This window comes from Phalacrocorax carbo, chromosome 2 (genome assembly GCF_963921805.1).
Source record: "Phalacrocorax carbo chromosome 2, bPhaCar2.1, whole genome shotgun sequence".
NCBI classification, from domain to species: domain Eukaryota; kingdom Metazoa; phylum Chordata; class Aves; order Suliformes; family Phalacrocoracidae; genus Phalacrocorax; species Phalacrocorax carbo.
This window is the reverse complement of record NC_087514.1, coordinates 114,377,739-114,391,549: the sequence shown is the minus strand read 5'-3', so window position 1 is coordinate 114,391,549 and position 13,811 is coordinate 114,377,739. Positions and strand designations below refer to the sequence as shown.

Genomic DNA, 13,811 nt, shown 5'->3' with positions numbered 1-13,811 from the left:
CAAACAGCTAGCTGTCTTGTAAAGGAGAAGGACCTGAAGGACCTGGTCAGTCCTGAGACTACTGACCATTGTAAGAATTTACAAGACAAGAGACAGACAAGTAGAGAGGAGTTTTAGACTCTAAACCAAGCAATGTTTTTCAGTCAGAAGGTATCACATAGATACATAGAACCTTATGCTACAAGGGAGTAAATGAACAAAGCAGCATGATGTCAAGGGGTGACAACAAACAAGGCTATGAGAAGCTCAAGGTTAATTTCAAATAAAGCAGTGATACAGAAGCTTGGTTTCAGGAGTACGTCATATATTTTACAGCACCTTCACAGCAGTTTTCTTAATAGATCATTTATAAACAGGATATTCTGAAAAGAAGGAAAGATACTTATTCAATATAATGCATACCCTCTGTATTTTTTTATGCTGGAAGGACTTCACATAGAAATACAATCTCTGCTCAGAAAATTTCAGGTTATGGCAGTAAATGACCCTTTATAAGCAATACAAGAGTATTGAAACTTATCTCTAATGCTTGCTGTACAGTAAATACTGAAGAAGAGAAAAAGACAAGACATTATAAAGCAAAACCCAGCCCCTTGAAAGTAATGTTGTTTTTCTGTGTCATTGTTTAATAATAGTTGGACAGAAGAAGCAATCTGAGGCTGGAAACCACAGTCCTAGTTTGAACTCAGTATTGTGTTCAAAGCCCAAAAGATCAGCAGAGCCCAGACCTCCAGATTTTGGTCATCAGAGTAGTAATTGTTTTAATCTGTTTTTCTAAATTGCAACAGCACAAAAACAAAATGAAAGAAGAGCCCTTGGACTACAACATTCAGAGAATAAACTCTACTGAGAAAACAAGCTCTAGAAGTATTTACCCGTTTAACAGAAATAAAATGTATATATTTTACATGAGGGCTTATTTTAGAAACTGCATTTCAAAGTGCTATAGCACAAATATAATAAATTTGCCATGACTCAGAGCATGGTTTCCAAAATGTCACAAAATTCCTTTTAGATATACATATATAAAATAATTTCAATAAAATGATCATTTAAAATTTATTTTTACCTGTGAGCCACCTAACATACCAAATTCTCCTTGAACAGCTAAACGTGCAGACAAGCTGCATATTTAAGCTGACCAGAACAGCTGACCGGGCATTATTCTCAAATCCTATTCAGAATAGTCTTATTTGGCCAGCAATGTCTGTCTTGGTCTCAGAAACATTGTCGGTGAGAACCAAACATTTGGTCCCCCCAAAGTAGTAATGTTTCCTTATATTTTTCAGTTTGCCAACTCTTTAACTTCAAAACTTCCTGTAATTGGCTTGAATTTTTTCCAGCCAAAAATAGCTTAAAAATTCAAACTACCTTTGAGAACTGCTAAGAATTACTTTACAATGTTTCCTCTTAGCCTGCTGCGTAAGTGACTACATTTCAATGACTTCCTTCCTCTGAGTTAGATGGACTATTTGGCATTGGAGGGAAACTAAGTAATTTTAACTCAATGCAACTGTATGTCTCTTAAATCCTGATGATACTATCAAATACCACAATTTAGTGCAATATACAAAGAGGTCATACATTACTACTATAGACAGTTCTACTTCCCCCCCTCCCTGCCTCTTTATTAGCAGTATGTTTTCCCCTTTCTATAAAACTATTCTCGTGAGACCTCATTTCACAAAGCACGGAGCAGAAAAGGCAAATAAGAGCGCTTCTGAGCCTTACATCTTAAAATGACAGAAAATAACTTAAATAAGAGTGGATGATATAATTGACCTGAGCGCCTACTTGTTGTTTACCCTAAACTCCCAATGAAGCCAGGCAGCTCTGAGCACTAGGATCACATTCAATAATGGTAATTATGACAGAGTAATATATTTCACAGAAGTCTCATAGTAGCATGCTTTCCAGCTATATTATACACCTATAGTTCAGAATTCTTTAGTCCGGGATTCTACACCATTTTGGTACAGGCTTCCAGTAGTAACCACGGTTGATTTTTCTAGATTACCTAGTAGTCGCTGACAAAAGGACAAAAGAAGATTTGAGATCTATAGTTAAAGTTTAAGCCTAATAGCTACAGTAATTGATTAGTTCTCCATGGATTTTCTTTGGTCATTGAGATGTGTACAGAGACTACAGGAGATCATTTTATTGTCTAATTTTTGCAGCGCAGCAGGGTACCTTGACAATAGATTGGATACCACCCTCCTGACAAAAACCACAGGGGAGAGATCAGAGTGACAAAAACTCGCCAGCAGAATCACTCCATAACAGGCAGGGGGTGGGATTTTTCCTGGGAAAGAAGCAAGATTTCTGGCTCCACAACTTGTAGATATCTGAGGTCTCATGGGGGACAAAGTAATTTTCACTGGGAGTTGCTGCCGACTTCAGTCCTAGAGTTATCAGAAGCCTTACCCAGTTCCCTGGATACTTAGCCCTATTTAATAGCTAACATGTTGAAAAAGGCTCCATGAAACATGGTCATATCATGTTTGCTGAGCCAGAGTAGGACCAGAGGGTTAAGCAGCATATGCACAAGTGGTACAAAGCTGGTTTTGTTTTGGGGGTGGATGCAAAGAGGCTGAAAGTCGATATGGAGGTGATTGATGAATGTTCATGGCTTAAGACAACCTGAGAAATAACGTTTCCTTTTTATCCACAGATCTAAGTCTAGTACAGACCACAGCAACTGTCACAACTTCTGCTGAACAGCACAAAAGTGAGTTGGAGGGACCTCTTCTACAGCTAGAGCAGGAGTTGGTAAACCCCCGTTGAGGAAACCAGCAGGAGCGTGGGATACGGAGATTGCTCATGCAATTGCATCCACCAGAAACTAAGCGGAGACCAGCAGTGCTTTTTTTATCCACCATTCAAAAGACTGCAGGTTGTATTTTGGTATAAGCCAGCAACAGTCAGGAGAGACCTCATTCAAATGTCAGTTTTTACACTTGACCCAGACCTCAGTTATTTTCAGTTCTATCTTTTATTGTTATCTCAACTCACACTCTGGAATCCATACACGAGCCTGACGCATCTAAAGCCTAGGCCAAGGTGCTCTCAAAGGTCGCTTCAGCTGTTGGGTATTGCATTTCAGGCACCATGCATGGACCTGACTTTCAGAAGGCAAATACTCAGCACTTTCTAAAAACTCAACCCCTCAAAGAACCCTCCAACTGGATTAATAAAAATTAAGGCACTCAGAAATTGCTAGTTACTTTTGAAAATCTTACCCATAACTAGAACAGACTGATTGACAAGAAAAACAGGAATCACAGGTAACCATAAAAAGATCCATGTGTTGCTCCGCTCAAGGTACTTACAGTGTAAACTTTATTTACATTCATAGTGACATAGTTAATGGCAAAAGGGTTTGCCCTTTATGTCCAGTAATCATATTTTACTCTGTATCTCTAGAGAGCAGGAGTCTATATAAGCAATGAGAGAGGGAAACAAGGTTGATGGATTACCAGTTTTTCTTCTGGCGGTGAGTTCAGCTGTCTAGAATCGTGAATGTTAGTACAGGAGGAAACAAGATAGTTATCTTTTGTCAAAACTGTGATATAACAAATGTTAGTATAATCTTAAAGGGAGGTATAGTTCAGAATATCTAAAAAAAAAAAAAAAGATAAAACATATCCTGAAACAAAGGTTGCTTTTAACTATGTGTAAACAGTCTTTGATCAATCAACTGAATCCTTAAGAAAGGGCTGATATATCGCAAAACATAACACAACACCCCTACCACAGTTGTGTAAGTGCTTAGGCTTTGCTCACAGAAAGGATGCCAGTAGTTGGCAGGGAGACCCAACCAAAATTACTAGAACAGAACTTTTTTTGTATAAATTAGCACAGTCCTCTCCTCCTGGAAGCTGCAATCAGTACAGGGTAAAATGGATTGGTACTGCTGCATTATAAATGCATTTCACATCAGATAGAAATTCCTCCTGAGGGTCATCTTCAGATTTCATGGCTTTTCTGTTTCCTCTGCTGCATCCTCAGACAAACCTATAAAGGATAAAGAAGATGCTTAAAAATTCAGTGTACTTGGCAACTACATGCACTATATTGTTGATTCCATTAGTTTGTAAAAGCCTTGGTTATAGCTGGAGGAAACAATTTATTACACGGGGAACAGTTAGGATAAAAATGCATAACTTGCAAATTCAAGCATTCACAAGTTTAGGAAATATAAAAAATTAAGGCAGTAAGGGCACTTTCACGTCAGCTTTTTTATGCATATGATGGATAATACAGTCTAAGTTATACAATAGCGGACTACTTTTACATCAGAAAAAAATGGTGGAGAACAACCGGGCGTATGATCTGAGATACAGTTACTTCAATCTGCTTGCATTTTGCCTGCCCCTTTTCCAGGCAGAACTGGCAATACAAATTGCAAAACAATAGAAAATTAGGCTCCATAAACTCATTAATAAGAACATTTTTTAACATAAGACTAACACTTTGAGCAAGGGGAAAATAGCAAAACCTCTGTATTGAAGATAACTTCTGTCTTAAACTGTGAAGGCATGCATTTCCTATTTTCAAATATCAGTGCAAAAGATTAATATCTGATCCAAGCTGGATTCATCTTTGCAGTAATGAACCTGACAGAATTGAAGAAGTGGGTAGAAACTCATAAAAAGTTGCTTGGAATGTCTAGGGAGAAAAAGAAGAGAGGATAATCACACAAATTTCTATATGCTCATACTTGCTTGACTTTAATTTGAAGTGATTATTTAACCCAGCAGTTTCTTACATGTCCACTATTAGTTTAGGTTGAAAATGATTTAACTTAAATCCTTTTCTAATGAACATAAAGCAATCCAAAATAAATTGGCACCATCTCCAAATTATATGTGAATAAAAATAACACACAGTAATTTTTTTTCCTTCCAGGCCATCTCTGAAGAAGGCTGAAATCCCCACACACCCAGTGAAGTGAAACAATCCAGCAGGTCAGCAGAATAAAATTTGAGCACTGAGGTCTTCTAAACCCAACGCACCAGTCACCTATCAGCCCAACTGCCTTCACAGTTGTGTTCATACAGAATTTAGCACCAACACAGAATTTAGCACCAACAACCTACAGAATTTAAAAAAAAAAATAAATGCTTTCATTTAGATCTGTGCAATTCCATGTGAACAAAACCACCTACATTTCTTATTCAGTTTTTATTTCACACTATCAGTGGTTTTGGTGCTTGGGGATTTCAGTATTTACAATGGTTTTCATGGCTGGTGGTACTAAACTGAACAAATTTTGTCTCAAGCCTTGAGAATGAAGCAACGAATCAGTGAAGCTAACAGAGTAGATCAAGGATAAAATTGCCAAGATACAAAAGACTAAAGCAGTACAATTTCGGCAACAGCTGGAAGCTCACGGCCTCCAAGGGGCTAAGAAGTTCCCCTACTGAAGTTTCTACTTTTTTTCCTTTTTAAAGGACAATTTAAAATACCATGGTAAGAGCTGACTTGGGTTTACAAAGGTCAGCCCTCGAATGGTAGTTCTTTTGTTCAAAACTCTTTATCACATCACACATGCTGGGACGCCAAAGGGACCAGCAGCAGGTCCCATCTTGTTTCATTAATGATCTAGGAGAAGGAGGTAGGTAGCATGATAATGAAATGTGTGGATTATAAGACACCAAGATGAGCTACTAATACGGGAGAGAAGAAAGAAATATTGCTCTAGGACTAAGAGATTAACAAGGCTGAGAGACGATAAGAGGAGATACCACTTGAAATACATCATGGAAATAGCAATCTCAAACACAGATACTTGCTGAGGAAAGTCCGGCAGAAGTAGCACAGTGGAAAAAGCTGTTAAAGACATGCATTTGCAGTGAAATACCCCACGTAGCTCAGCGCAGTACAGGACCACAGAAGCCACCGCAGAGCTCACACTTAATACTATTCCTGACTACATAGCTTCATTGAGATCACATCTGGAGCTGTTTACAAGCTCTGTACTACATAAAAAGATGCTGGAGAGTATCTTACTTTCCCACCATAATTAAGGAAAAGAGTTTGCAAGAATTAGGAAACTGGTTTCTGCACACTGTTACAAAAGCTGGACACACATAGTTCAGATAAGAAACAGCAAAAAGGTGGTATATTTATAGTCAGCTTTTTGTACCTGAAAAGAATAGCCGCAGGTTTACCAGAGACCAAGAGGCTCTAACCTGTGCATTAGCACGGCCCACTAACTTGCACACTGAAGACACGTGACACTGTGACTGCACAGTGCCCTCAACGTCAATATATTTGAGAACTGGTTAGAGAACATCCAAGAAGCATAACAGCATAGAAATTAAGGAAGGGAGATGTAAAAAAATACCATGAGGAGAAAAAAATCTTAATGAAAAGGCTATAATATCCTAATGCATCTTATTAGGCTGAAAACATGACACATTAAAAATTAAAATGAAATTTGAAAATTATAAAGCAAAAAAAATTGCGCCATAAAATAATGCCCAGATACTGCTTTCAAAAGTTATTTCCATTACATTTACTTATTGCAAATAACCCTTGTGTCTATTTCTACAAATTGCCATGCCAAAACAGGCAATGTGAATGGTTACTTTCAAGCTCACAAAACACAGCGGATCCACTAAACCTAATGCATTAACCATAATTATGGGCTGGCAGAACTGAAGTAATATAGCAGGATTTACCTCAATTTCCCTCAGCTTTGCCCGACAGCACTATACATGTCTATAGGGAACCTGGAATACTTCTGCATGGATCAAAGAACTACTACACAAGAAAACCGTGGGAGAGGTGAGCTGACAGGTGACCTACAGACTGCAGCTATTTTTATTGTGTAACTCCAAAACAGGAGGCAGTGTGAAAACATAGCTTGCAATAATCAGCTCTCCCACCTCTGCTGTATTTTTTCAACATGCAATATTTATTAGTCATCTAGGAGAACAACATAAATTTCTCACTGATCTAACTGGCACATGCCACATCACAGTAAGTGAGATGATTAACATCAGAGAGGTTTATCGCCAGTATATTCGGACAAGCTTAGGCAGATCCTAAGAAATACAGTGTATAAAATTAAAAATCCTCTTTTACCTGATCTCATCAAGACAAAAATCTTCCATCTTCATATACCCCATTATGAAGTTCTCAATGTTTCATTTTATAGATCATCCAAAAATCCTACCAGAATAATACTGGTCTGAGCACATACTTAGACAAATGCATATTAAAAGGTTTATATCTGTATTTATCAACACAGTTATGTACTGGGAAGCTGCTTTTGGAAATAACCATGATATATTTTAATGCCTCTGCAGTAGGCAACCCCGGGAGGTTTTGGAGGTGAGTTTTCAAAACAGAGTTAAAATATATTGTTAAATTAATTGATTAGTAACAAGAGATTGTGTATATCTGAGATCAAAAACAGATTCCAGCTTTTGTCACTTAAATTCCTCAAATTTTGTGTATTTGTCAATCAGAGCACATTAGCACCCTCGTGAAAGCAGCTTCTGTAAACAAAGACACAGAATACCTCAGTCATGTTATTTTGCCTCTTGAAAAGCATGACTTAATGCATACATGTAATTGAGTTCAAATTCAAAGTTCTTTGTAGATCAAAATGTATTTTTGAGTCTTGAAAACTGAAAGTTCAAAGAAAATCAGATACAGTGACATAAGCTCCAAAGACAGCTAAAAATCCCCAACTTTCCTGGAATAATTATTCATGCAGCTAGAAGGAAAAAAAAAAATTAAAGGGAGGGATACTATTTGAGCATGACGGCAGAAGCGTAGAGAAAGGATCATTTTCTGTAGTCATAATTTGTTCACACTAAGCATGATGGTGTGAAGTTTAAAGACGTTCAGGTTAAACAATTAGGCAGTGAAAGAAACTACCCAGGGAGGTGGCTGAGTCAAGGATATGAGAGGTTTGCAAATACAGGGTAGATTAAATCCTAGTGGGGATTAGTGAAGAGGAAGATACACAGGCTACGAACTGAATGACCTAAAGGATCTTCTCCAATCCTATCATTTATGCTATGATTCATCCTAAGGAGAACATTTTGGACTCTTATGAATTACTGGCTGAGTTTCCTGGATACTATTGTGCATTAGTCTACTCTGAAGCATGTATAAAACTAAGTCAAAGTTGGCTTTGAAGTGTTTGATCTACAATATTCAATGCTTCCCAGTCTCTTTTTCATACAGTGACTCAGAAAAAGGGCTGTTATAACAAGACAACAAAAGTTATTTTGACTTCAGATTAAGTTAGAGAAGGGAGGCACCCCTTTCTCCAGCTATTCCCACCTAAAAGAGGAAAAAACCACCCCATCTCATCGCCTGATGGTTAACATTGCTATTTCTAGACCTGACATAAACCAGCTTTAGTCCACTACAGCTCTAAAGTAACTGTTTTTCATAAAATTTTGGATCCAAACCTAAATGTTCTGAATGACCAAAGTTAATAGATCTGTTTGCTTTTTTTTGTTAACAAAAGATTACAGATTTTTCCCAGCACCTTCAAGTCACATTTCTGAAAATCAAAGATAATTTCTTTTTAAGAACTCCCATCTATTCACTGCTAGTAATTTTCTTTATTATAAACTGCTTGAGGAAATATATAGACCTTCCTTTTTATTAGTATTTAATCTTTATTCCGTGAACACAGTCCAAAGGAGTTTTCAGAAAGTTTAAGTAAGTAACAATATCTTGCTTATCCCAAGCAAACTGACACAGGTCAGTTGGAGTGCAAAAGACTTTAGTGTAAAATCATCGGCTCTAATGCAGTGCAGATGATTGCTGTGACGGACAAGCTACAAACCTTCCTACACTGCTTTAACGGGAGAAACTGGACTTGATCATCATTCTGTATCACTTTTTATGGAATAATAAACTGACAGTGAGCTTTACCATTGCCTCCCAAGTCACCAGTGAGTCAACGATCACTGCATACAAAATATAAAAATTCTCCAAGTTTTGTGTCTGGAAGGGGCGTGATGGTGGCTGAATGAGTGGGAAGCACAGACTGACTTCTTCATTAAAGAATTGTGTAAATCAAATAAATTTGCTTTTTGTTTAGGAAGTAGTGTGACTGAGAGAAAAGACTTCATTCAGTGAACATTTCTTTGTCCTATGGGAGCATATACATCACAGGACAGACAATGTGAAACAGCAGTTTCCATGACTCTTAAATAAGCCCCCTACTAACTGCAACTAGCATGACATGTCCAACCTACATGAAGCTACTGGTAGTTAAGTTTCCAAATGGCCACAGAATAGTAGAGGATAGAAGGGGCAGCTTTTACCTTGGGGACAGCAAGGTCTATTCCCACAAAACTTAAAAAACCTTGCTAAATCCTTTTGTCATTCAGACTTAACAGTGATATGTAACAGCAGTGTAACACAATGGAGATAACGATGTAACAACGACAAAGGCAACACTTAACATGTGTCCACATATTTTTTTTTAATTGACTTTTAAACACCATACAAAGTTCTTGTGCATTCATGTCCCTGTGTCCTCAATGAGGACTCAATTCATGTCCTCAATGAAGACTGCAGACATGGGCCTGTGGCAACTCAGGCCAACTCTGAAACGGGATGCATTAGGGAAAGTTAGTGTCCCTTCCAAGGCAATTTCTTTGTTTTGTTTGTTTTCCAAAGTACAGCAACTAAATATCCCTATCATTAATTTTATACTTATAATTAATAACTTATGCTGTGCTTGTTTGAATAATACTGTTGTCTTCAACCTTCATTACATTATATGGTGTACACATACACACACGTAGCCAGACACATCGCTACTGCAAAATTTTCTGTTGAGTACCCCAACACCTAAAGAGCATTTGAGCTGCCACCAATGGGTCCAAGGAATGAACAAGTAGACTGAATTACTGCCCATCTGTTGTGGATAAAGTAAGGAGGTGTGCACCAGTTCACAGTTCCTGGGATTATTAAGTACTCAACCTGTAAACAGTGGGGTTCAGACTCTGACATTTATAACGTTTCAGTTTCTATACTTTATTTAGGTCTTTCTTCTGCTTCATGTTTGGAAAATGACCAAGACATGTGAAATGTTTCTAATATAAAGTTGCCAAATTTGAAGACATGTCAATGAAGTAATTGATCATTACTGTGGCAAGCCAAAATTTTGAATGAATAATGCCTATTTTCTCCAGATACCTGGCTTATCACAATCACCTATCAAATCTTGGATATTTTTCTAGGAAAGCTTGCAATTTTTTTGAGAAATGGTTGTTTTGTTTTAGAAATGATCACAGGAAGTAGTCACAAATGACATATTTCAGCTGGAACAGATATCTGTTGCCAGGAAGTAAATCCCTAAAAACAAGTTTGCTTTTCAGTGGCCAAACCTCCCTTCTTTCTAATTAGCTAACAGCCTTTGTTAGGACAGTATATTAATTCAGCGGCTTCTAAGGCAAATATGCACAATACAAATGTAAAACTTAACTAATTATGGCCACATAAGTGTCAATACTGCAGTTTATTCTTTGTCATGCTTATAGCTTCCCATTCACTGCAACCCAAAATCCTATTAAGCTTTTCAGAAATGTTGGCTCTTTAATAATTTGCTGTCAGAGGAAAAGACATATATAGATATATATATTTGGGCCATGTACTTTGCGATTAGACAGATGATAATATATTAAAAACAGAGTCTTTTTTTGCATAGATGTATCCTCCTGGGGAGAAGTAATGCCACAGTAATCAGTCTTTTGCCTTCTTGATTCGGTGTGCTGTTTTGTTGACTTCCCAGACAGACAGGCCAGCCAGCTGACTATTAACAAATCCTTTATCTTCCCAGACAAGCAATCACCATGACAGATAGGCAAAACTCCAGGGGTAGGTTAGCTTTAGGGCAAGATTTTCCACCATTTTCATATGAATGGCAGTGAATCCTACTCCTGGAGACAGCCGCCCAGTGTCTGCCCACAGGAAGATCTAAGATCCTTCGCCGATATGATATATATATTGCAGTCAATTTCTACTCCTATAGGTTGGCTGCAGCTTGTAATTGACAGCTGACGACTTACAACCTCCCTGTTAGTATAACTTCAAACATTCCGCAACTACCTACATAACTAGCTAATGCTGAGCAAACTTTTCAGCTGAGATGATTTTCCTTAGAAAATTGCAAATGCAGGTCAAACAAACCATCGGTCAAATTTCAGCTGAAATTGTCAGATCAATTTGGCTATAAAAAAAGTAAATTACAGCATTTTTGATATTTTTAAAATATTTTGAATTTTCATTTCACATTGAACTATTGCAAAAAAACTTTCTTGAATACATTAAAAAAAAAAAGCTAGCAGACACAAAGTCTAAGCAAAATACTTAATTTGAGGAGAAAAAAGAGAAGCCTGAACCAATCACTGGAGATTGTTCCAAACTAACAAATTTTCTAAATTTTTTTGCTTCAAGTCAGAGACTTAAAAAACCCCCCAGTTATTCACAGAGCTCTACTCTTGTTAGTGTGTACCTCTATCTTAAGCCAAAATGCTGCAGTTATCCTTTTAATATGCATGACATAATTGTCAGAATGAAGCTTTCAACAAATTTAGCTACAATACATGCATACAAATTATAGGTGGCTTTATCCAACACCAGCTTCAGTAAATAGAATAAAAAGTATATTAGATTTCCAGGGAACCTCCCCCCTACTTTTTATGAATAATGGGTCTGATATAAACTTGCATATAGGGCCCATGCTGTGCTTCTTATGCAAGTTTAACTTTGTATGGCCACAAACCAACTTAGTACCTTCATACATAAACATCAGTTTCTCCAGTAGATATTTCCAACATTTTCTTTATAGCCTACGGTACACATAAGCCCATGGATCCTCAGTACCAGAAAGATACAACAAAATAGAAGACATTCCAAAAGAAACAGCGTAAATAATGTGTGATTTTGTGGAAAACACGAGAGGGGAGAAAGAGGGAAATAGAATAGCCAAAGGCAAAGCAACATCAGGAATTTAGTGCAATGAAGAGATATAAAAGAGGATCAAGAAGATGAAGTCAAGGAAAGGAATATTCAAGGCTGCTTTAATGCCATGGATTCTCCCAAGGGAAGCGGTGGAAACCACATGGCTTATGACATTTGCAAATTAGTACCACAATGAAGACAACAATCTGTTGGTGTCAGGGAGATGGTCAAGCTGATATAACAGGAGTTTTCCATTTCTAACTCCTATTATCATACAACAGATCTGAGGTGCTACAAATTCCTAAGTGCTTTGTAATATTCACAGAAACATCAGCTTTTGCTTACCATCAAGTATTCAGCAACTGAATACTCTTCAATGTGTTGCTCCTTTTAACAATGGAACTTTACAGTGCAAATGATAAAATCATATTCAAGATTTCCACAGATTCTTCTGGAAATAACATACAACAGGATTTTACCATTTGATGTCATTTTTCCTTTGGAGTCTTGTGGGGAAAAGACATTGGTAGAGAGGCAGGTTTGAGGAAAAATGTGGATTTTTTTAAAAAAAAAACAAACTCAAAGGAAAAAGAATACTTATGTAATACTTTCCCATCTTGAATCTCACACATTCCTTTTAAGCTACAGTATATGAGAAAAATGCTCAGAGGGTTTTTTTTCCAAATGCAATCTTTTGATAAGTCTCAGTGTCGCCTTAAAAGCAAAAGAACAAAATAAAAAGAGCCTGTATTAAAGTAACAGATGAAATTTCTTCTAAATGGACAGATAGCTGCTTTCTATTGCTCACCAAAGAGCTGTACCCGGTTCATTTTTTTTGTTTTGGTTGGGCTATTTTTTTGTTGTTTTTTTTAAAAATTTATTAACCATATCTTTGCAAATGCGAAGTATGTTTTTTGGGGGATAAAGGAGCAATGTAATAGCAATTAATATTTTTTATCTGGTATGTTTTCTAAACTTAGTATCTTTCTATACCGAAGATCTGTAATGTAATGCTCCTTATTTCCACAGTTTCTCCACTGACATCAGTCTTGTCTCATATAGATGGAAGTAGAGTTACCCCCTGCTACACCTCTAGATATTTCCAGGCATATCTTGACCTTAGTAGCTGTAATGGCAATTTTAGTACTTAAAACAAAAATTGTAAAGCTACTTAGATTTAATGATCCAGTTAAGAATTCCTTAAGGTCCAAATCTGTGCATTTCTGAATGACGACTAGAAAGATCTGGGCTCTCCAACCTCACACCAAAATAGCAGAACCAGAGGGAGAGCAGCACTTTGCAGGACCGAGCCTTTTAGCACCTCCAGAAAAGAGTAGGGGAAGGCAACATGCCTGCATCAGTTTTAAATGTATTATGGATTTTCTCATGGGCTCAGGAAGCAATAAAAACTAAGTATAGTCAGACTGCAGGAGAGCAATATAGCTTTCATCATTCTAGGATTCTATGATTTTTTTGACTTTAGGGAAAACATACTCAACTTTTATGGACAGGCAACTCGGTATTACAAATTTTCAGGAGGTGTCACTGCTCTGGAATTCCCACAACAAATGCAGGTTATGTTCAAATTACTGTTTTCTACAAGGACACTGCTCAAAATAAATTAGTCATGTAAACGAGCTGGTTTAATTATAGTGCAACACAACTGACTGTCCTAGATCATACGCTTCTTACTGAACTGGACATTAACAATGGGAGGAAGAACAAATTATTTCATTCTGGTGTTAGGTTCATTTCCTCATTGACTAATAAGGTAAGCGCCTGAACAAAGCTAAGAAAGCAGAGACAGACATGCTAAATAAAAAAATAATAATAAAAAGAAAAATCTAATAAAGTAAACAACT

At 37.1% G+C, this 13,811-nt stretch overlaps 1 protein-coding gene across 4 annotated transcripts in view; it reads right to left on the bottom strand.

The window, feature by feature from the left end:
• Positions 1-744: 744 nt before the first annotated feature.
• Positions 745-13,811, bottom strand: part of BBS9 (Bardet-Biedl syndrome 9) — a 312,074-nt gene continuing 299,007 nt past the window's right edge. For 3 of the 4 annotated variants that reach the window (XM_064443921.1, XM_064443920.1, XM_064443922.1), the window contains one exon: positions 745-4,014. In XM_064443921.1, coding sequence (XP_064299991.1) covers positions 3,974-4,014 — 41 coding nt within the window. In that variant the 3' untranslated portion in view covers positions 745-3,973. Of the gene's footprint in view, positions 4,015-7,092; positions 7,180-13,811 lie in introns of all 4 variants that reach the window. The other variant, XR_010371645.1, reaches the window with a different exon arrangement.